We start from the raw sequence: 25,374 nt of genomic DNA, 5'->3' as shown, positions 1-25,374 counted from the left end.
GCGTCATCTTGCAGTCTACACAAATATATTATGTGTGACTGCCATCTACTGGTCACACTTATCATTACACCATGTACCGAATAAAATGGCTTCGAGGTCAGTAAGCGCAACCAGAATTATTCCGTACATTAGGCGCACCGTGTTATAAGGTGCCCCGTCAATTTTTGAGAAAATGAAAGTATTTTAAGTGCGCCCTATAGTCCGAAAAATACAGTATCATGGAAAACAATTATGTACTGTACATGTTGTTCAAAAACTCATCTGATGTTCTCAGTCCTCCTTCAATATCGATGTTAAAATCCCCACATAGAAACACTGATTTGTTTGGCATGAACTCCATTAATTTGTCCATAAACTGTTCTTCGCCTGACCCAGACTTTCTGTACACACGAGACAATAATATTTTTTACTTGTGTCCTTAATTATTTCTACTGTGACCATTTCCATACTATCATTCACAACAATTGTCAAATTACTAGCTAGTTTACACTATAAGTTTGTGCTTACATGAAGGGCTACCTCCACCCCCTTTTTGTCGGTTCTGTTTACAATGTACAATTTGCAGCCATCAATTTGAACTTCATTTATATTTGTTTCTTTCTACCAAGTTTTTGTTACTGCAATCAAATTTGAAGCTTTTACTAAAATGACTTAATCACTGTGTTATTTTTTCGAAATTGCAGTTTAGACTGTGATTGTTGAAATGAATGATTGATAATGTTTTGTCCATCATTGGACCTTTTGCAGAATTTAAATGATCTTCAGTATAATATTTACATTCATTAATGACAGGTATGAATTAATTGTAATCACTATTTTTTCTATACCATATATTTTATCAGTTGTATTGATATTTGGGTCCATGAAAATGTGTATTAATTAATTTCCTATAGTTCAAGACCTTGTCCCCATATACAACCAAACATCCTCTGCTTTTGTTCTTTCTTTTGATGTGATTGAGCTCATTTCTATCCAGCTCAAAATCCATTCCTTTTTCAGCATTGGTCCATGTTTCTCTGCTCTACACTCACTGGTCCCTGTCCAGCTCCTCCATGTTCCTGATGATGACAGTTTTTGCTTGCTCTGGCGTTCCGTTCAGCCCGATCAGTTCTTTACAATTGCCTGTCCATGTGCTTTGATTTTTCCCTTGTTTTTTCAGAATGCCTCCTTTTCTTGCAATGTCGAAGTTTCGTTTTATGAGGTGCTCGTTAATACATTTGTTCCTTTAAGCTTTCTTTCCTGCTTCAACAGGGATGACTTGTATTTTCTGTTTGTAAATCTCATGATAACAGCGGATGTATTTTTGTCACTCTTACGGGGCAGAGGGTAGCAAGCCTCTGTGTTGGTTGAATCCACTTCAATCCCATTTGAGTGGAGGAAGGCAGCCACCTTTTGCTCTGCCGATCTGTCATCCTGCTCACCGGGCTCCCCCTCGTTGTCACTGGTCACCGCCCGGGTGTTTTGAACGGGGTTTAACGCAGAGCCCAGTCACAGTTACATCGTTGATCCTGGAGTATTGCTCCAGGTCCGCCACTCTGTTCTCCAGCTCCACCAGACGCCGGTCCTTCTCGGCGTTCTGTATCCTAAAAAACTTCAACTTTTCCAATAGCCCCAGAAGGCCTTTCTGCTGCTGTTTAACCACATAAATCTCGTCGGCCAAAAACTCCACGGTGTTTTTAAATTCGCCTCCCTCTTCAGCTTTCATTACCTTCTTCGGCAGCATGCTTCTGCTAGGTAACGCTACCAATCAGCTGTTAGCCTAGCAACCGTCTAGTTTCCTTGCAAACTTTGCAACTGGTGTTGCGCTTCAGTCCATGTTCCAAAATCAGCATCGTCAAAATTGCTGAAAGTGTGCAAAAATGCTGCGAGACAAGTTGTTTATGTTATGTGTCTTCGGGCGTTCTTTGCTGTGTATTGTCGCCGGTCCTAGCTTCTAATCTAAATTAATCAGACGTTACTCAGTAATTGAGTAGTTGTGACTATAATTTGTTTTACTTATTTTTTCTGAAGTAGATATTTTGATGACTACTCTTTACTTTTACTTGAATCATAAATCGAAATTAACAGTACTTTTGAGTATTTTTGGCCACTAGTATAATGTGTCTTATTAATTTTGTGGTAATCACAATAATCACCAAGCGTAACTACAGTTTCCTGTCTAAGAGGACCGCCTAGTGTCATCGCCGAATGCCGATGGAGCCATGTTTATGCGCCTGTTTTTCATGTTCAGTGAAGGGAAAACTGTTGATTCAAATCCTGCCTCATCATAAACACCTCCAAATTAGTCATCCTCTGACATGAGCAATGTCAAATGACAACAACGTCGAGGGACTTGCGCCACTCAATGGGAACGACACGGCTAATGTCGGCGCCATCTTTGCAGCTGTGATCAGGTTGACCACCTTTTGGTAGAACAACCACAACATCAACGCTCAGTTCTAACTGAGAGGAATTACACAGGATGTGACAAATTATTTCCACGAAGTAGCCGTGCGGGAAGCTTTGATGACGGCCAGAGCAACAAATTCATCAATGCTTTCAAGGCTACTGTGTTGGGTAAAACTAGCGAAAATGTGACTATATGGGTGTTATTTCATTTATGGAGCTCTAATAATTTAAATAACTCGTATTTAGAAGGTGTACTATGAATTGCTTAACGTGTAAACTTAAACAAGTTGAAAAACTTATTTGGGTGTTACCATTTAGTGGTCAATTGTACGGAATATGTACTGTACTGTGCAATCTACTAATAAAAGTTTCAATCAATCAATCAAAGTCGTAGACATATTTTTTATGGTCTAGCTATTGAAATATTTGATTCAAGAATAAGAATCCTACTTTGCGAAAATTAAAATACCATAGTCAAGCCCGGACCAATTAGACGCAATACGTGAGGAATTACTGTATCAGGAACTTTGGTATTGATATTTTGATATTTATTAATCCATCTCTATTGTGTACCTGCTCTGGACTCAGGCCGGGGGGAACCCAGGCATATTCCTCCAGAGCACATCCAGAGTCATCATCAGATGTAGAGTTCCTCTGGAAGTCATACATCAGCTTGGTGATGGTCTTCTCCATCTCCAGAGACATGGCTGTCACAACATGCTCTGCTGCATGCGCTGCTTTAGAGTACACAGGGAGACCTGTTGCGGAAAAGAAAGAACCTGATGACAACAAATACATCAGAAAAAATAAATGCGAAAAAGAAAATGAGATGCCAACAGTTTGGTGTTTATCCTCTTCATTCATAAGGCAACATGTGGACCACACAGATTTAGTGGCAAACATTAAGTCCACCAAAATGTTTGTGGAGCCTGCCAAGTTAAATAATGCCAGTTCTACAACTGCCCAGAAAATAAAATCTAGGGAACAACAAGGAGCTTCTTATAATGAACTGACAGATTGAGATTCCTGGCATGAATGCAGCAGTTGGCTGACAAAAAATCTGAGACAAAAGAGCTGGCAATGCATTTTATGTTTTGAAATTAGAAAAGTACATCAACTATTTAGCCATTGACCATTATATGAGAGAAGTTCACTTCTTTGTTAACAATTAACATGTGTTTTTGTTCACCGAAATATAAATAAAATACTCAAGCCAAGCCATACTTGCCAACCTTGAGACCTCCAATTTCGGGAGGTGGGGGCTTGGGGGCGTGGTTAAGAGGGGAGGAGTATACTTACAGCTAGGATTCACCAAGTCAAGTATTTCATATATATATATTTATATAAGAAATACTAAGTCAAGTATTTCATATATATATATATATATATATATAAATATATATATATATATATATATATATATATATATATATATATATATATATATATATATATATATATATAAATAAAAGATATACTTGAATTTCAGTGTTCATTTATTTACACACATATACACACACATAACACTCATCTACTCATTGTTGAGTTAAGGGTTGAATTGTCCATCCTTGTTCTATTTGTCACTATTTTTCTAACTATGCTGAACACCCTCACTGATGATGCATTGCTGTGTGGCACGCAAAAAGTGCTTTCATCAAATGCACTAGATGGCAGTATTGTACTGTTTAAGAGTGTCACAACATTGCTGTTTACGGCAGACAAACTGCTTTACAGTAGACAAAACGTGACTGCTGTTGTTGTGTGTTGTTGCCGCGCTGGGAGGACGTTAATGAAACTGCTTAACAATAAACCCACATAAGAAACCAAGAACTCGCCCTCGATCATTCTACAGTTATAACATGATTGGGCAGGTACGCTGTTTATATTGTGTGCCTGAATTTCGGGAGATTTTCGGGAGAAAATTTGTCCCGGGAGGATTTCGGGAGAGGCGCTGAATTTCGGCAGTCTCCCGGAAAATCCGGGAGGTTTGGCAAGTATGAGCCAAGCTATCACTCACTTTTTCATTCATCTGCAGTATCCACATCTAGGGTCTTGGACCCACCTGGATACGATTTATAACCCTGACCAGGATTTGAACCCAGGTCTTCACTAGTGAGAATCAGTGGTGCTAACCACTGAGCTATGCAGCAACTAACAAACAGACACCATCAAAGGTGGTTGGAACAACACAGCCAAGATCCTGTGGAACAAATCCAGACTGACAAACAGGCTCACATAGTGGTGGTGAATATAAACGTCAGAAGACAGCTGTGGTGATAGATGTAGTAATCCACAGTGATAGTAACATCAGGTGAAAGGAAACCGAAAAACTGGAGAAATACCTAGCGATAAACAGAATGTGGGTCGTGAAGGCTTCCTGGTTCATGCGTCCCCCATTCAAGGCTCTAATCCCTGCGTGCTATGCCCAGCTGTTTCTTTCCTGACCGCTCGTTTAGTTTTTGTATTTTTCATGGTGTGCTTTATCGCCATCATCGTCTTTTAATATCCTACCTGCTATTAAAGACTGCTGACCTGCTCTCTGGCTCTCTGCATCCTGGGTTCCACGCCACACAAGCTCATAACAGTTGCCCCCCTAATATATACAGTATATACCAATACTATTTAACTGGCGGCCCGCTCGCAAAATCTGGTCCCGGAATGACACTAGACCGGCCTTCGAATTCAAAACTCGGGAAAGACTAAGATTTTTGCAGAAAACTCCTAAAAACACAAGAGTGCTTTCACATAGATGATCTTTGAGTAGCTTTTTTTGCAATATGTCCTTAAAAAGCAACAAAGTGCTCCTGTTGTATATCAAAACGTGGACCAGTGTTTGTGTTCTAATCTAAACCTTTTAGGTATGGCAGACCCTTGCATTGACATTTCAACCTCCTAAAGACCCCCGTCCACTGCAGTGGACACTTCATTGTGTTTTGTATAACACAAAACACAAACACAAACAGAATACACTAGCTCTCAAAAGAAGAATAAAAGTGAAGGTAGTAGTCGGGCCACACAGTCCTTAGCTTTTCGGAAATGTGGCCCGTAGAACAATTTAGTTGAATAACCTTGGTATCACAGACATCAGTAAAGAAGGCAGAATACATTAAGAAATTACATCCTCAAACAGTTTCAGAACAGCAAATATTTTCAAGTCCAAGCACAGCCGAGGACTGTTCATCTCGCTAACATGGATGCTGCGGATTTCTTTGAGCCCAAGGCTGTACTTCTTTAGTGCATTGAGAGTGGGCCCACTGGCAAGCCGATAGCTAGGTTGCAGCTTAACATCAGTTTAAACGTGACTACCGTTGGCAAAATGAGAAAACATCAGCTCACTAAACTGCTGAGGAACATAACCCCGGATGAATGTTTTATCACATTTACTTTTCAATCCTGTACCTGACTTTTCACCCGAATTGTCAATGTCTTGAGCTTGTTTCAGATGCATTGAGGAAAAACACATTTTCTTTTAATTACAGCTGTTTTCCACTGTAGTGGAAGCTAAAATGTAAGCTATAAACCATAATTAATTACAATCGGTCATTAAGGCTCAGGCAAACAAAGTGGACGCATATTTAACAGCTGCAGCTTAAAATATCTGCAAGGCATCTCGGGTTGGGCATCGTTCCGGTTCCCAGCAATTCTCGATTGCAATACTTTAAAGAGGCAGAGTCAAACATCCATCCATCCATCCATTTTTTACCGCTTGTCCCGTTCGGGCTCGCGGGGGGTGTTGGAGCCTATCTCAGCTGCATTCGGGCCGAAGGTGGGGTACACCCTGGACAAGTCGCCACCTCATCACAGAAGCAAGTCAAACATTTACTATGAATTTCTAACTGGACTATCATCAACCAGTGTTTAAATATTATTCCTTTGAATTTGAATATAAATGTTCTGAACGTTCTTTCCACAAAAGTTCCACAAATGTTTTAGAAAATCTCATAAAAACATTAACACATACAATGGAACCTATATTTACAAACCCCTCTTTTTGCAAACTTTTCGATTTATGAACTTTTAAATCGATCCAAAAATGTCTCCGTGTGTGCGAACCACGTCTAGGTGTACAAACACTAATATTCATTCATTCATTTTGTGTGCCGCTGGAAGCCTTAGAGCGCTGCCCTTTTGGGGATGTCAGTTCCAGTGCAGTAGAGTAAACACGGGCGGAGTGAGGACGGAGTTGTAGAAGAGATACAAGTTGAGAACACAGATGCAGAGGATGAGACAGAAGAGCCAGCACAGAAAACAGTGGAGATTATTTCAATTTCTTATTTCAGGTTATATAAGTCTAACATTTTTTTATTTTTATTTTTTATTTTTTATGTCCTGTCCAGCTTCTCAGGCAAATCATATAGTTGATGTAGATGCCCATGTCGGCTGTTCAGATTTACTTTACAAAAGAGAAGTGTAGGATACTTCTCTTGTTGCCTTATTTGTATTTGACTTTATTAAATGTATTTATATTATCATTTAGTGCAGCCGGGCCGGAGCAGGAGGGGATAGAAAGAGAAAAAAAAAGAAGACAGAGGGGGAAATTGTGGGGACAAGAGGGGGATTAGACAGAGAGACAAAAACAACAACAGCAAACAACAACAACAACAACAATAGAGCAACATCAGCAAATATGACATGTACAAATATGATGGTAAAAGTAATAGCAAATAAGCAGTTAGCGAAAAATAAAAAATAATACAGAAATGACAATGAGCATTATTACACTACAAATGGATCAATACAAATACCAATAGAAATAGCGCTATTGATAATGAACAATACCAATAATTTACCTTTATTATCAACAATACAGTTGTTTAAATGCAACAATACATATACGTAATGATAACTTGAGATACGAAAGAATGCAGAAAAATGGAGGGGGAGAAAGAGAAGCAACCTACATTAACCTTGTAGATTGTTATAGTCACAATAGGTTAAGCTTTGTCAGTGTGCCATGTGTTACACCCAGTTTACCCTAGGGCAACAACGTTAATATATGTTTGATGAAACGTGATTATGTGCATGAGTGTAAGTATGCATATGTACTTGTATATGTACAGAATGTGTATATGTGTTTGTACAATGAATGTATATGTACAGAATGTGTATATGTGTTTGTACAGTGAATGTATATGTACAGTATGTGTATGTGTATGTTTGTATATTGAATGTGCGTGTGGATGTACGAACATTAGGTAGGTAAATATGTACTGTATTTGTGTATGTATGTGGGAGCGTAGGTACCTATGTACGTATGTGAGCATATGTGAATTTGCATGTACAATACATTCGACTCCCAGAGTGCGTGGGAGCCAGAGCACGGCCCCATCACCCCCGAGAGCCCAACCCACAAACAGGAGGCGTGGTGCCCAGGGAACCAGGGACTACCGCCCCCACGCAGCCAAGCCGGCCAGCGACAGGAACTTCAGAGCCCGACCCACCGTACCGCCCACAAGGGCCAGCAGCAGGCCGCAGACAGACGCACCCGGCAGAGGACAGGGCACGAGAAAAGCAGGGGACAGCCAGACCCCAAGCCAGCGAGAGACCACACCCCACACGGGCAGAAAGGCGAGACGCCCCGCCCGAGGGACCAAGAGACTCCCCGCAACCGGACGGGAAGACCGCCCCCGCCCCACCGGCAACCGGTCCCCCACGAGCCCACCCCCCACCCCCGGAGAGCGCGGCGAGGCCAGCCCCCGGCCACCCCACCCAAACCGGCCGCCGCAGGACCACCCAGGCACAGGGCCACGGGAACCACCCACCCCACCCGCAGGGACCCCAACGATGGAGATGGAACAACCAGCAACCGCCCCGCCGAGCCCCCCCCCCTGAGGGAGGGGAAAAATTAAAAAATAATATTAATAAAATATATTAAAAAATAAATAAATAAATTAATTAATTAATTAATTAATTTAAAAAAAAAGAATTAAAAGAAGATCACAGACATGCTGACAAACAAGGTCACTACCCCAGCAACTGGCCGACTCGCAGCACCTCGGAATACCTTGCAGCACCAAGCTACCACAATAGACGCAGGGACTAGGCCCAACAGGCCCCAACCAAGACGGGCACCCGGAAGGGATGGACAGCGGGACCCAGGAGCTCCAGACACGCAGTTCGGATGCAGTAGCCTGAGGCGTCGACCCCCGTCTGACAGGCAGGCCCAGAGCGTACCCCCAGAAATATACATACATACATACATATATACATACACATACACACATACACGTATACATACCCACACATACACATATATACATATACATACACATATGTACACATACACATATATAAACATACATACATACACACACATATACATACATATACACAGTTCGTCAGCCCCGACAGCCATCACGCGCGCGCGCTGCCACCAGTCACAACATCAGCCACACCCCTGCACCAGACCCAGCAGCCACGGGCGCCCACACCACAAACAAACGGCAGCAGAAACAGCAGCCGCAATAACCCCAGACAGCCAGCACCAGCCAATCAAATCAAAGCGATCAAAAAAAAACTGCGACCAGCAACCACACGCCACCAGGGCCACGGAGACTAGCCGGCGCCAGCCCGCCGGTCAGCCCGAACGCCAACACGCAAACAAGAGACACCAACAACCCCCCCAACCAAAAGGCCCCCCACCCCAACCCAAACCCGCACAAACACACCACCGCCCAAACAACCGAGACACAGCATCCAGACCAGACACGGGGGCTGCGCCGCCACCACACCAAGTCACCAACAGAGACCCCACAGCGCAAGGTCGGGCCACACGGGCACGGACCCCATCCAACAGGAAGTGAGACCCGCGCGACGCCACACACAAATAAATAATAAGATTAAAAAAAATAAAAAAATAAAATAAAATAAAAAATAAAATTTAAAAAATAAAATATATATAAAACATATAAAACATGGTAACACTTTAGTATTGGGAACATATTCACCATTAATTAGTTGCTTATTAACATGCAAATTAGTAACATATTGGCTCTTAACTAGTCATTAAGTACTTAAAAATGGTCGGCATGGCCTTATTATAACCCTACCCCTCTAACCCTGGCCCTAACCCTCTAATACTAACCCTAACCAAATAACTCTAAATTAAGTCTTTATTACTTAGAATATGTTCCCCTAGTGTCCAAAAAACTCTAAATTAAGTCTTTGTTACTTAGAATATGTTCCCCATACTAAAGTGCTACCAAAAACATATAACTTTGTCTTGAATTTGAAAAAAAAAAACATTTTATTTTTCACTAAAGAAGGGTTCGGTGAATGCGCATATGAAACTGGTGGGGTTTGGTACCTCCAACAAGGTTAAGAACCACTTCTTTAGTGACTCAAAGCGCTTTACATAGTGAAACCCAATATCTAAGTTACATTTAAACCAGTGTGGGTGGCACTGGGAGCAGGTGGGTAAAGTGTCTTGCCCAAGGACACAACGGCAGTAACTAGGATGGCGGAAGCGGGGATTGAACCTGGAACCCTCAAATTGCCGGCACAGCCGCTCTACCAACCGAGCTATACCGTCCCAAATATATCTGCTCTTGAAGTCTTACTCTTGTCATTTTCTGAACTTTGGCAGCCCTGCTTCAGTGTGTACCATGTTTAGCCTCATCCAGTCTTGTAGGGATAATGGTACTTTTAAGAAATTTAGTTGAATTTGGAGGATTATTGACTTAGGGGAGTGGCTCCACATGGTATATAAAGAGAGACACAAAGCTGCAAGCCGCTTTTTTGGTAGCTATTTCTTCCGGTGGATGGTTTAAGTATTGAAAATAGGAATCTAGGAATGAAAGATTTGGACGGCTACGGGAAAATTGGAATCTAATTGATGCACAACACAACGCAATTTAATGTGTCTGTCCTCATAATGTAAAGATTTAAAAATGATTAATCTTCATTATGCATGTTCTCCCTGTGACTGTGTGGGTTCCCTCCGGGTATTCCGGCTTCCTCCCACCTCCAAAGACATGCACCTGGGGATAGGTTGATTGGCAACACTAAAATTGGCCCTAGTGTGTGAATGTGAGTGTGAATGTTGTCTGTCTATCTGTGTTGGCCCTGTGATGAGGTGGCGACTTATCTAGGGTGTACCCCGCCTTCTGCCCGATTGTAGCTGAGATAGGCTCCAGCGCCACCCGCGACCCCGAAGGGAATAAGCGGTAGAAAATGGATGGATGGATGGATGACTTATTTCAAAAGCTTTGATGTTGTAAATGTAGTTTTGCTATTTGGGTCGACAACATTTTGGTTATGTTTTCTACACAAATTATAACTAGGCTAAACAAATGTAGTTAGTGCAAATTTGACTAACAAGCCAATCATTTTACTTGTCGAAACAATTTCCAAGCTTCAAACAAGGGAAAATGTATGAAGCAGCTGCACTTGACGCCAAAGAGATGGAGCAGTCTGATGTCACATAGTATCAGTAACTGTTGAAAGCATATTCATTTAATTTCAAAATAGCACCAACAAGCCTTACCTCTATTGCTAGACCGCACACTCCTCACTGTCATCAGGTAAATATTTTTTTGAGCCTGGGCGGTGTGTCCTATAGCCCAGTTATCTGGAATGCATCATTCTATTTTTATTAAATTCACCATGATCTCAGCTCTTTTATATGCAAACACTGTCTAAGCATCTACCTCGGCATACAGCAGTTTTAAATGGGTCATACTATGTTTTTTGTCTACATTTAAAACACTTCCTCCTTGTGGTCTACATAACACGTAATGGTGGTTCTTTGGTCAGAATTTTGGATCGATAATGTTTTACAGACTTTCTCCAAGGCTTGTTCTGACCGTCTTTTCAGAATGCTCCGTTTTGTGGGCAATCTTATTTACGTGCCTCCTCTTCGACTGTGTTTCCTCCCCACTAGCATCATTGTAGTTTTTATTTTTAGCGTTTCTATATCGAGTCGACTGACAGATATAAGTTACAACTGTATGACACTTTGTATTAGAAATGGTAACAGCTGTGGATGCATGTGCATGTACGAGCCAGTCTGCCCCACAAGAGAATAGAGAAAAAGAGGGAACTAAAAGCGAGGGAAGTTTATTAAGCACAATTCGTACACAAGGCAATTCAAAGGGCTTATTGACTACGTCGGACTACAATGGCACATTTGTGCAAAGCTCTTCTGGTAAAACTTTACCATATATGGAGATATCCGCTGACGTGCCCATTGGAAAAAACGTCCCTAATTGCTTGTTTGGAGGAAGTATGAAGGAAGGCAAGATAGTTTTATAATGGTTATCATGGTTTGATCTTATGCAGATCTCAAATATACAAAAACAGGTACCAATCGGTTAGAAAAGTTGGTTTTGCATGTCCTCTTTAAGACTAGGCTTATCCTCCCATGCTTTTGGGGGAAAAACTAAACAATGAACCTCTTTCACAACAGAATTAACAGCTTTAACAATTAACGTTAACAATCACTGCATTCAGTTCTTGAACAAACTGAACCTTTAAGGCTTACCTCAATAAAATACTGTATTAGTAATTCAGCTTGACATTTACAGATGAATACTTGAATTGAACTGTTTATCTCAAATGCATGCTTTGCCATGCAACACATTTAGTTGCTAAGTGCAATGGGATTACAACATCATTACAATGATTAAAACAAAACTGAAAACAAACAAAAAAATCAAGCAAATTTTGTAGTGTTAGGTATACTGATTGGGAGAAATAGTGCTTTAAGTATACCCTGATTGTGGTTCATGGCAGCAATATAATGTATGGATATATTGGCATGCTCTGTGCAAAGGGAATACGTGTACATCAATTAATTTAACAGTCACTGTATGACAGGATATTGCACTATAGATTTTGTGGTTATAGCACATTTTTAGATATTATATATATGACTTAATGTTGTTTACTGGTTTATGACTTTGGAGGGACTAATTTCCAACCATTCATTTTGTAGCTTGTCTTGTTAAGGGTCACTAGGGGCTGCAGCCTATCCAAGATAACTTTGGGTACACCCTGAACTGTTCACCAGTCAGTCACAGGGTATATATACACCAACGACCATCACATTCGTATTGCCACTTAGTAAGAAATTAACCCACGGCTGACCCACAACACTGACTGGCCCTGACCAGCGATATAAGTGAATTCTGTTCTTCATGGTGTTTTTGAAACTGAACCAATTTTTTCCTCAGAATTTTCAACTAACTTTAAGTGTTTTATTTAAGAGGATTATTTGTGATATGTCTTTTTTTTCAGAATGTGCTTGTTATTTTTTGGGCAGACGTATAACAAAGAAAACAATCTGAAGTTGTCGTAGTTGTATTTTTCAATTATGATCTGGCCCACTTGGGAATAGATTTTCTTCCATGCGGCCCCTGAGCTAAAATGAGTTTGACACCCCTGATCTAAAGTGATATAATACCAGTTTGATTGGCGATTGAGTGGAGTAAAATTTGCCGCCAGGGTCCGCCCACTACGAATAAATACAAATATTTACCAACCCATACGGCACTTCTAGGTGTCATCATCATCATCATTTCTATCAGTTAGGGTCAATATTAGAACTTGTGTTTTGTGGCGAGCCATCACATTTAAGTTTGGCACCATGTTAGGCCCACATTCTGTTATAAGCAAAAAATGTTTTGCAATTTATCATCATCCATCAGTTTAGTATCCGTCTCTGATCAAATAACAGCTAGATTGGTGATGGCTAAGGGCAGCCTGCTGGCCTGCAACGAAGCGGGGTGTGCCAGGACCGGCTTCGAGATCAGCGACGGGTGCGTAAATGACACAGCTGTGAGTGTTTGTTTGATCACCTGTCGCTCTATTAAAGGCAGCGGTCGGGAAGGAGAAGGGGAAGTTGATGCTGGAGAGCGAGAACTGACAGAAACTGATGTCTGGAAAGCAACGAGAAGAACATTTATTGAAAAATAAAACATTGTTCGCAAAGATGAACAAAGCTGTCCTGTCCGTCCTTGGCGGTCTGAAGGACCCGGAGGAGCAAGACCTCCACACAGACTATCTTCTAGTTCAAAGAACTCCGGCTAATTAGTGATTCCCAGAGCCCAAAAGTAGTCTGCGGGCTATAGAACGTTTTCTATTCGGGCTCCAGTACTATGGAATGCCCTCCCGGTAACAGTTAGAGATGCTACCTCAGTAGAAGCATTTAAGTCCCATCTTAAAACTCATTTGTATACTCTAGCCTTTAAATAGACCCCATTTTTAGACCAGTTGATCTGCTGTTTCTTTTCTTTTCTCCTCTGCCCCCTCTCCCTTTTGGAGTGGGGGGGTACAGGGTGGATCGGTCGCCTGTGCATCGGTTAGGGAAATCTTTGTGCCGCTGACCCGTCTCCGCTTGGGATGGTCTCCTGCTGGCCCCACTATGGACTGGACTCTCACTATTATGTTAGATTCACTATGGACTGGACTTTCACAACATTATGTTAGACCTACTCGACGTCCATTGCACCCGGTCTCCCCTAGAGAGGGGGGCGGGGGGGGGGGGGACCACATTTGCGGTCCTCTCCAAGGTTTCTCATAGTCATTCTCATCGACGTCCCACTGGGTTGTGAGTTTTTCCTTGCCCTTATGTGGGCGCTGAACCGCGGATGTCGTTGTGGCTTGTGCAGCCCTTTGAGACACTTGTGATTTAGGGCTGTATAAATAAACATTGATTGATTGATTGATTGATCTCTGAATCTCAGTAAAACTAAAAAAAGGTTATTTGGTAACAGTAGAAGAGAAAGTCAAACACAAATACAAATAGACGGAGAAAACGTTGAAAGAGTAAAAGAAACCATATTTCTTGGTGTAATAATAGATGATAGAATTAACTGGAAATCTCATAGATAAAATATACAACTTAAGTTGGCAAGAAATATTTCAATATAAATAAAGCCAAATATGTTCTGGACAAAAAAATTACTCCATATTCTCTACTGCTTGCTAGTGTTACCATATCTGAGTTATTGTGTAGAAATATGGGGAAATAACTACAAATGTACACTTCATTCACTAACTGTGTTACAAAAAAGATCAGTTAGAATAATACCTAATCTTAAATATAGTGAACATTCAAACCTTTACGTACTGAATCAAAAATATTGAAATTTAATAATTTGGTGCATTTGCAAACAGCTAAAATGATGTACAAAGCAAGAATGTACAACATTTCTTCTCAACAAAAGACGAGAACGTACAAAATACAAAGAAGAAGAATGATAAAGATCTTGAACTTTATTGAAAAAAATTATCATTATTTTCGTCATCTCATTAAGTAAATCACAACTTAGTTATTTATTTATGAGAACTACTTTATTTAGTCTTTATTCATTTAAATAAAGTTACAAATTAAAAACAGGAAGTAAACAAACCTGTTGGTAATTGATATGAAATAGAAAATCAGTGTTTCATTTACGCTTCAGATATGAGTGGTAATATATTTATTGTATAAAGAGAATCTGAGAACGTTTCAAAAAGTAAAGACCCTGCTCATTGGGCACAGTGCTGATGAATAGGACTGACCCTCCTTATATGTACATCACGCGCTGTGTGTGGGCCCCACGATCGGTAGAGCGCCTTGTTTTGCATGAATACATGTATGTAAATGTCACTTACTGAATGGTCGTGCGCGTCATATTAAATTCCTACTGCAAACGTATTCCTAGCCTCTTTCTGCTCTGTCACAGATAATAATATAAGGACAAATTACAAACTGAAATTCTGCTTGGGGCTTCAATTTAACCAGCTAAAGACTGATGGTGCTGTGTACGGGTTGGACAATTACATTCAACCACTGTGCCGCGGCACACTAGTGTGCCGTGAGATACAGCCTGGTGTGCCGTGGGAGATTATCTAATTTCACCTATTTGGGTTAAAAATATTTTTTGCAAACCAGTAATTATAGTCTGCAAATGATGTGTTGTTGTTGAGTGTCTGTACTGTCTAGAGCTCGGCAGAGTAACTCTGTAATACTCTTCCATATCAGTAGGTGGCAGCCGGTAGCTAATTGCTTTGTAGATGTCAGAAACAGCAGGAGGCAGCATGCAGGTAAAAAGGTGTCTAATGCTTAAACCAAAAATAAACAAAAGGTGAGTGCCGCTAAGAAAAGGCATTAAAGCTTAGGCATGGCTATGCAGAACGAAACTAAAACTGAACTGGCTACAAAGTAAACAAAAACATAATGCTGGACGACAGCAAAGACTTACTGTGGAGCAAAGACCGCGTCCACAAAGTACATCCGAACATGACATGACAATCAGCAAGGTCCCCACAAAGAAGGATAAAAACAACTGAAATATTCTTGATTGCTAAAACAAAGTAGATGTGGGAAATATCGCTCAAAGGAAGACATGAAACTGCTACAGGAAAATACCAAAAAAAGAGGAAAAGCCACCAAATTAGGAGCACAAGACAAGAACTAAAACACTACACACAGGAAAACAGCAAAAAACTAAAAATAAGTCACGGCATAATGTGACAGGTCGTGACAGTACACCTACTTTGAGACAAGAGCTATATTTATGTCTGGTTGGTTATGGTTTAAAGTCATATCCGACAATTGCAACAACGACTTTTTACTGTCAACTGAGTTTCGTTTTTTAATGATTTCTGCTGGTGGTGTGCCTCCACATTTTTTCAACGCAAAAAATGTGCCTTGGCTCAAAAAAGGTTGAAAAACACTGATTTAGGGAATATAAAGCTTTTTCTCATTTTAATTAAGTGAACCTGTACCGTAAATGTATCCGGCCTATACAACTGCAGATCACAATTGGACTGTAGTACATTTATTGGTATTATGATCAAAGATAATGGATAGCTCCACATGAACAGTACCATAAGAATATAATTATATGCTTTATTACACATTAAAAAACCCAACCAAAAAAAACCCAGAAAGGTGTCCTTTTGGCGTTATTTATTCAATACAATATTTAGAAAGTTAAAAACCAAATACAAAATGTTAAAATGTGCACTGGACTGAAATTGTTAGCAGAAATAAATGAATAAATACATCCCTTTAAAGTGACTCATCACAATCACGTAGTGTATGTCATTTTAGGCTTTTTGTGATGCCATCATAACATTGGTCTCAAGAAGGTATGTGCCAACAAGTGCATATAACCTCACCACTTTCTCATAACGAGACAGAGAGAGAGAGAGAGGGAGAGAAACAAAACTGTGTGTTGCTGTGGCAACCAGTCGGTGTGCTTTACTGTGCTATGTGAAGATTTTGAAAAGAAAGTGCATGCAGAGAGCGACCTGTATAAAGGTGCATGTAACCTTCCGTGTACATACTACAGTCGTTAAAATGAAACAAGTATGTGCTAGAGGCGTGTCTTGTTTTACACATCATGAATCCCCATTTAATCTTTAAATTTATACAGATTTGCCTTGCCTCCCTTTAGATCCAATCAGCACTGTCTTCATTTACACGTCAATTGATTAATCATCGGCTCCAAGCCAGAGGGGAGACGAGCGTCATGAGAATCGCATCAGCTTTTAAAGCAAAAGGGGGAGAAAATTTGACAATAGCTGAAATCTTTGGGAGAGAAAAAGAGTCGGAACTCATTATGGGGTGGGAGGGGAGGAAAGTGAAGAGAAACAATAGAAAGAGGATTGAAGATGCAGCGTTAAAAGCAATGCTTTTCCCTTTTCACATGTCATGCATCACCCACCTCCCTCCTTCCTCCTCCCATCCTCATGTGCCTCTGACAGCCTCTGTGTGGGAGTGCATGAGAGGAAAAGATGGAGAGAGAGTGATGGAGAGAAAAAGCTCTTATTTATGTAAAAGCTGACATTAGAAGAAGTGCTCGGCTGAAGCACACAACCTGACCAAGGCTCTCTTTTACCTGCTTGTGCTGAGAGTAGTGCTCGTCTCAATGCATTTGAGAGAAAAAGAAATGTTGGTAACATGTTACAACACACACCTTATTATACTTGAGCATTCAAATATTCAAGCCTTCAATCCCTTTTCAAAAGGTGTAGATTTGGCTTTCCTTGTAACACACAGTCTTTTAAAAGACATGCTGATGGTTTATGTGTTGTCAGCTCGTCTCAAAGCTGCATGTCGGCAATTAATTCATTGTAAACAACCGCTGTGTCATTATCATTCCGGCACCGGGAAACAAATCATCTCTCTTCTTCTGAGGATTCAACAACATTCAGGATTTATGAATGCTCTCAAACCATCAGGTTTGTTAATAAAAATGACTCGTCCCTGCAATCATATGCATTACAAAGTCATGACATTCGGCCATCTCCTCAGGTAATTGCAGCACTCTCAACTGCATTACCGTCTCAGAATATCCGGTAAAACTTGTCAAACCAGGGCACAGTAGGAGGTGTGAATATTTTCTGCTTGCTCCCTAAACACAACAACAACAAATGACAATATCATTTGTCGCTGATATGTCAATAATAGTCGCTGACATCATCGCCGTTTTTTCCCCAATTAAAAAAATAAACATGCGCGAGTCACAGCGCTATGTTGCCAACTCCCAGAAAAAAATAAGGGACACCTTGCAGGGTTGGTCGAAACTATTTTTGTTCTCACAATACGAAGATCCTGAGTTCAATCCCGGGCTTGGTATCTTTCTGTGTGGAGTTTGCACGTTCTCCCTGTGACTGCGTGGGTTCCCTCCGGGTACTTCGGCTTCCTCCCACCTCCAACAACAACACTAAATTGGCCCTAGTGTGGGAATGTGAGTGTGAATGTTGTCTGGGTTGGCCCTGTGATGAGATGGCGACTTGTCCACCTCGAAAGGGACAAGCGGTAGAAAATGGATGGAGGGATGGATGGAGTTTTATACTATCCACAAAGGTTGAATGGAGGCAACTGTACTCTTCTTGTTTGTTGAAGATGTTTCAAAAGAGTCAAGTTCCATCGATTCAAATTTTGTGAATTATAGGACCTGATGACTGACAATCTACACAAACATCATTTGTACTATTTTCCTCCAACCAGAATTGAATTAGATGTGCTGGTTTTGGAGCAATACCAATACATGGTAAAATACATTGTTCAATGATAATTTTTTTGTGTAAAATGATAAAATTACCATCCATTCATCCATCCATTTTTTACCGCTTGTTCCTCCTTGGGTTGCGTGAGTGGCTGGAGCCTATCCCAGCTGCATTCGGGCGGAAGGCGGGGTACACCCTGGACAAGTCGCCACCTCAACACAGGGCCAACACAGATAGACAGACAACATTCACACTCACATTCACACACTAGCCACACAGTCGCGGAAAGAACATGTACACTCCACACGGAAAGACCCCGAGCCCGGGGATCGAACCGAGGACATTCTTATTCTGAGGCATCAGCACTAACCCATGGTCCACCGTACTGCCATAAAATTAACAGAACAACATTTATTTTTTTCCCCCTTAAATACAAATATTTTAGTGTGTCTGTATAACAGTGTAGGGGCCTCATGTATTAAAGAGGAACTGCACTTTTTTTTAAATGTAATTTTGCCCATCATTTACAGTCCTTATGTAAGACAAGCATGGGCGGTGTGGCTTGGTTGGTAGTGCGGCCGTGCCAGCAACTTGAGGGTTACAGGTTCAATACCCGCTTCCGCCATCCTTGTCACTGCCGTTGTGTCCTTGGGCAAGATACTCTTCCCACAGTGCCACCCACACTGGTTTAAATGTAACTTAGATAATGGGTTTCACTTTGAGTCACTAGAGAAAAGCGCTATATAAATTTAATTCACTTCACAAGCACACATATGTTTTACTTTTTTATGCATTCTAACTAGTAAATAAACGCTAGCAAAAGTCAGCTGAAAATGGAGCAAATGGTATTTACTCTATGCCGCCTATAAAGCGCTCTAAAAAACATCCAAAAGCTTCCACCATCGTTTTATATTAGGGCTGTCAGATGATTAATTGGATTAATCACATTTAGAATTTGGATTAATGGTGAATAATCACAAGTCATTACTCGCTTGCATTATTGAAATAAGCTTAAAAAAACAACATTTGTAGACAAATGCGAAATTACTGGTAGCATGTCATGGGGGGGGCCCTGCCGCGAAACGGGGTGTGCCAGGACCGGCTTCGAGATCAGCGACAGGTGCGTAGATGGCCCACCTGGGCCTGATTATCTAATCATCTGTCGCTCTGTTAAAGGGCAGCAGCAGCCGGGGAGGAGAGAGGTGTTGGAGCAAGAGCAAGAGCGAGAGCGAGAGACAGACAGACAGACACAAAACAATTGCTGAAAAGCAAGACAATCTATTGCAAAATAAAACTATATTGTGAACTTGATCCAGACTCTCATGTCAGTGCTTGGTGGTCCGAGGAACCCGGAAGGGAGAAACTTCCACAGACACATTTATAATACCATATAATATTTACGTATTTTGCTCATTTTAAGCATGCGACGGCGTATTAATTTCACCGAAGCATCACGAAATACGCTTTTCCTTTCAACAACAACAACTATTACAAATCATAGGAGACTTCATGAGAGCCAACAACAACTACTTTGGGACAAATGAAGATTAAGAACCTCATCTTTTTGAGCCTGAATACAAGCAGGACGAGCTACAGGTTTTAGCTACACGCTTTAGTAAAAACACTAAGCATAATGCAGGAGCATTGCTAGATTTGGGAATTTCCCCCTAAACACTTCAAAGACATGAATAACTGGCTCAGTTTGAAGGGAAAACCTTGTTCTGTGATGTGGGAATATTTAAGAGGCATATCGGACATCTGCAGGATGCAATCTCTACTCGGTAGTGAGTGTTTCACCTACGTAGCTATAGAGAGGAAGTTGTCTGAAAAATAGATTTGAACTTTTTAGCTGAAGTTTAGCAGCTAAACTTTGTCTTTATCAATTCAAGTACTTTGTTTGTGGAGTTTCAGGTTTAAAGCAGTGTCAATTTGCAGCGCAAAGAAGATAAGATACAATAACAAACGTCAAATCACACACACACACACACACGCACGCATGCACGCACGCACGCACGCACGCACGCACGCACGCACGCACGCACACACGCACGCACGCACGCACACAGACACAAAATGATACAATAATGTACAACATGTTTTAGGTATCTAAAAATGTAATTACATTGATCAATAATCAATAATATATCTATGTGCAGCTTTCTTAACACATCATCATCCCAAAATATAAGTTCCTTTTGAAAGAAGCTACCGTATTTTTCGTAATATAAGTCGCAGTTTTTTTCATAGTTTGGCCGGGGGTGCGACTTATACTCAGGAGCGACTTATGTGTGAAATTATTAACACATTACCGTAAAATATCAAATAATATTATTTATCTCATTCACGTAAGAGACTAGACGTATAAGATTTCATGGGATTTAGCGATTAGGAGTGACAGATTGTTTGGTAAACGTATAGCATGTTCTATATGTTATAGTTATTTGAATGACTCTTACCATAATATGTTACGTTAACATACCAGGCATGTTCTCAGTTGGTTATTTATGCGTCATATAACGTACACTTATTCAGCCTGTTGTTCACTATTCTTTATTTATTTTAAATTGCCTTTCAAATGTCTATTCTTGGTGTTGGGTTTTATCAAATAAATTTCCCCAAAAAATGCGACTTATACTCCAGTGCGATTTATATATGTTTTTTTCCTTCCTTATTGTGCATTTTCGGCAGGTGCGACTTATACTCCGGTGCGACTTATACTCCGAAAAATACGGTAAATACTTTTGGTGCAATTTTTTTCTTTCCTTTTGTTTACATAAAAAATGTTGTCAGCACTTTGCCTGTCCTTGATTTTAAATGAGCAAATGTTTAATAGATACTTTTTATTTTTTAGCAGCTTGATAAGCAGCACACTTACAGTATAAATACATATTTAAAAAAATAATTAGTCATCTTTATTGTTTTTTAGCACATGCTTAAAATATCTTAAGCTGAATTCAAATGCTGATGGCTAAATTGGAGCCACTGAATAGGAGTACACTTCATAATCCGATTAGTGGATGACTGGTTCACTATCAACATAGTTGTTGGGTGTAGCCCTACTTGTTACAAAACTGTCCAACACCAAACACTTCAACTGTATGCTCTCAGGAGCACAAGTACATGACTTGACAAAGTCGGCAAAGGTTGAGGAAATAATGACAATTAATACTTGCTCATTTCTGCTGGAGACTCACTGATGTTTGGAAAAAAGTACATGTGATGAATTTATCTGGCCCACCTCATCCGTTTACTCATGTTCCTTACAATGAAAGCAAGCGATCCAAACCCCAATGCAACATGAAATAATAATCACTGTCAGCCAAGTGGTTGACGATGGTCAATATTCAATATTCCTCTTAGATGTTTAAGCAGTGCTGTGAGAAACCCAATATTCCTTGAATGTATTAGTCAGAACTAGACACACTGAACAACACTAATGAGATGTCTGTTGGCCACAAAAGAGGCACATTTAACTGAAGTGACATCAGAAAAACATGCAGTATAGCTGCAGCAAGGTGGAGAATATGGAGTATTATAAGGGTAAGGCACACCAATTGAGCATGTTTTTGTCATTAGTAGCTGTAAACCATGTTACACAAAAACTACAGTCAGTACCTTGTTGCTAATATAAACATGTCATAATTGTTCAGTTTGAAAATGTGATAGGAGAGAGTAGCACTTTTTACCCAACATCAAATCATCTTTCTCTAGTCATGCAGACATTAAATTGAAGCTTAGATGTTGGCTTGAAATCTGTCTGCATCAGTCTCATTTTCCAAATCATTGTGACAAAGAAGAAATGAACTATCAAAGACACTCTGGCACATTGAGGCAACAAACCCCATCCCAGGTATGTTTGTCACACATTTGTTATAGTACGAAAATATTTCAAAAGGCAGAATTAAATTAGAATATTTAATGCTGACAAATGTTGACAAAAACATAGTGCATCATTTCTAAGAACACAGCTACAGTAATGGGGATCCCTATAATTTTTTTCTTCTGAAAAAATAGACTAGGACACTTAGATAAACAAATAAACATAGATATTGGATGGTATAATGGCTCTGGCTTTGAGTGCCTTCCCAAATTTAATACATAACTATTCTGACCTTTCAACCTCACACAATCATTGACCGCATATCTGCAAGGCTAACTAGTTGCCCTCTGTCGAACGTGACGTTCTCCACTAAGTTATATATGGCGGTATGGCGCTAAACTTCTCACTCATAGTGCTGCTGTACACTTACAATTGCTGTTTAGCCCGCGGTCCACTGGCACATTTTCACTTTGTCCCTTGGAGGCAAAAAGTTTGGCCACCCCCGATCTAGTGAAAGTAAAACAGTCGTTGAACAGTCCAGTTGTGAACGATTGAATGCCCTGGGAATACAATGACCTGGATGAATGATAACATCCATTGACAGTCGATACACGGTTTCTGTTGGTGAAACTGCGGAAGGATCATTACCGTCACCATAGGGGAGCAGTGAGGGAGGCCGCCTGCTTGAGCGAACTGGTCGAAGCTATACGACCTGGCTTCGATCCGGCTGAGGTGCACGGTTGCACAGCGAACATCCTCCCAACATATCTGCTGCACACAGGGGGCCTCGGGTATTCAAACCGCCTACCTCCCAGGAGAGAGATTGTCCAATGATTCGACTAAGATGTTGATAGTCAAATTGGACAACTGAATCGAATAGTGGAATAGTGGACTATTCCAAAGCACCTCTAGATATATATATATAGATATATATACACATGGAATAGTCGACTATTCCAAGGCACCCCTAGTATAAATATATAAACATATATATATATATATATATATATATATATATATATATATATATATATATATATATATATATTTGGTAACACTTTAGTATGGGGAACATATTCACCATTAATTAGTTGCTTATTAACATGCAAATTAGTAACATATTGGCTCTTAATTAGTCATAATTAAGTACTTATTAATGCCTTATTCTGCATGGCCTTATTATACAACCAGTAAGCCATTAACTAAGAGTCTTCCCTCAACAACCTCAGAATTATTGCTTATTCGTAACCCTAACCCTAACCCTTATATGTTCCCCTACTGTCCAAATAACTCAAATTATTTTTTTTTAAACTTTAATAAGCATCTAATTAATGGTGAAAATGTTCCCCATACTAAAGTGTTACCATATATATGTATATATATCGATTAGAATGAGCTGTCAAGTGATACATTTTTTCCATCCATCCATCCATGTTCTACCGCTTGTCCCTTTTTGGGGTCACGGGGGGTGCTGGAGCCTATCTCAGCTGCATTCGGGCGGAAGGCGGGGTATCACACTCTTTTACTGTAATTAATCATGATTAAAGGTGGCGTATGTAGTAATGTGGCCAGAAATGGTACTGCAATCACGGTCAAAATGATGTAGTGCCTTCCCAATCTCCATGACTGAGGTTGCCAGATACGCAGCCGAATCCGAATCCAAGGAACTTTTTTCCAAAAATGCCTGGTCTCATCACAGTTCAAAACTTGCTGGGGTAGAAGCCCCCTTTGCTGATGAAATCCCCAAAGTGCTTGATAAACTCCTCTGCGCTAGCTCTGTCAGTGGAAGCCAGCAGCCTCGCCATGCCACACCACGCGGTGAATGTCAGCTCCTTTTTTTTTTAACTTTTCCAAACACCCACGGCTTGACTTAAATTGTTCTCCCGTGCTGGTTCCAGCATGGTCACTATTGGACATCAAGTCACCATATAAATGTTTGCCTTTTTGCAAATGATGGCTTAGGAAATGCTATTAACTGCTAGCTGCTTGTCATTTATCCACAAGAGCAACACATTTTCGACCTGTTCTTGCACTTTCTCTCTGCCCTTGTAAAGATATTTAACGCCTTTGGCAAAGTCAGTAACCATACAAACGTCTTTTTTTTTTTTTTTTGGTTGCAATTGTGGACTTGTTTCCTCCATATTTGCGAGCCAATCCATGCGCCAACGGTACCACCGCCGCCGTGTACTACTCGCAAATATGTATACAGGATGTGACATCGGGGCCTTGCCTCTTCAAAATAGCTGTGCTGACGTGTACAGGTAGTAGGGCTTCCAGCGGCACACAAAATGAATGAATGAATGGATGAATGAAGCGTTCGTACGCTGAGACATTGTCCGTACACAGAGGCATAACTAGCTCAATCTAAAGGTTCGTAGACCAAAAAGGTCGCAAATAGAGGCGTTTGTAAATGGAGGATTCGCTGTATTTACAATTTGACATGAAAAGCACAACAAAACCTCTCAACTCAAGTACAACTGTCTTACTCTAGAGTAAACTATGTCCGTGAGCTCTGATCCCAATTCTATATTTCCAAGACACAGTTGGAAAGACAGCCTTGCTCTCCCCTGTACAGTATAAACTGATATATATCTATAAAAAATAAATAAAACATATATACACAAACTAAAAATACACATGTGGAGTTAAAACGTTTAGTGCCATACTCAAGAAATATTTTACCGATTTGTTTGAATTCTAAATTGACATGTTTATTAACCTTTTGTGTCCATTTCTCTGATGATGCAATTGTTAATGCCTGAAGTGCTGATATCAACCAAACCTAACCCCCCTCCACATCCCACACCCCGGATTGTAAATAATTAAATGTATATACTCTGATGATTATCTTGTGTGATGACTGTATTATGATGATAGTATACAGGTAAAAGCCAGTAAATTAGAATATTTTGAAAAACTTGATTTATTTCAGTAATTGCATTCAAAAGGTGTAACTTGTACATTATATTTATTCATTGCACACAGACTGATGCATTCAAATGTTTATTTCATTTAATTTTGATGATTTGAAGTGGCAACAAATGAAAATCCAAAATTCCGTGTGTCACAAAATTAGAATATTACTTAAGGCTAATACAAAAAAGGGATTTTTAGAAATGTTGGCCAACTGAAAAGTATGAAAATGAAAAATATGAGCATGTACAATACTCAATACTTGGTTGGAGCTCCTTTTGCCTCAATTACTGCGTTAATGCGGCGTG

General features: G+C 40.3%; 1 protein-coding gene across 2 annotated transcripts in view; it reads right to left on the bottom strand.

Moving 5' to 3' along the window:
• Positions 1 to 25,374, bottom strand: part of LOC133620337 (prickle-like protein 2) — an 87,289-nt gene that overhangs the window by 21,520 nt on the left and 40,395 nt on the right. For both annotated transcript variants that reach the window (XM_061981758.2, XM_061981765.2), the window contains exon 2: positions 2,962 to 3,146. In XM_061981758.2, coding sequence (XP_061837742.1) covers positions 2,962 to 3,093 — 132 coding nt within the window. In that variant the 5' untranslated portion in view covers positions 3,094 to 3,146. The remainder of the gene's footprint in view (positions 1 to 2,961; positions 3,147 to 25,374) is intronic.

This window comes from Nerophis lumbriciformis, linkage group LG01 (genome assembly GCF_033978685.3).
Source record: "Nerophis lumbriciformis linkage group LG01, RoL_Nlum_v2.1, whole genome shotgun sequence".
Taxonomy (NCBI): domain Eukaryota; kingdom Metazoa; phylum Chordata; class Actinopteri; order Syngnathiformes; family Syngnathidae; genus Nerophis; species Nerophis lumbriciformis.
The sequence above is the reverse complement of the archived record's forward strand: the minus strand, read 5'-3'. Positions and strand labels throughout refer to the sequence as shown.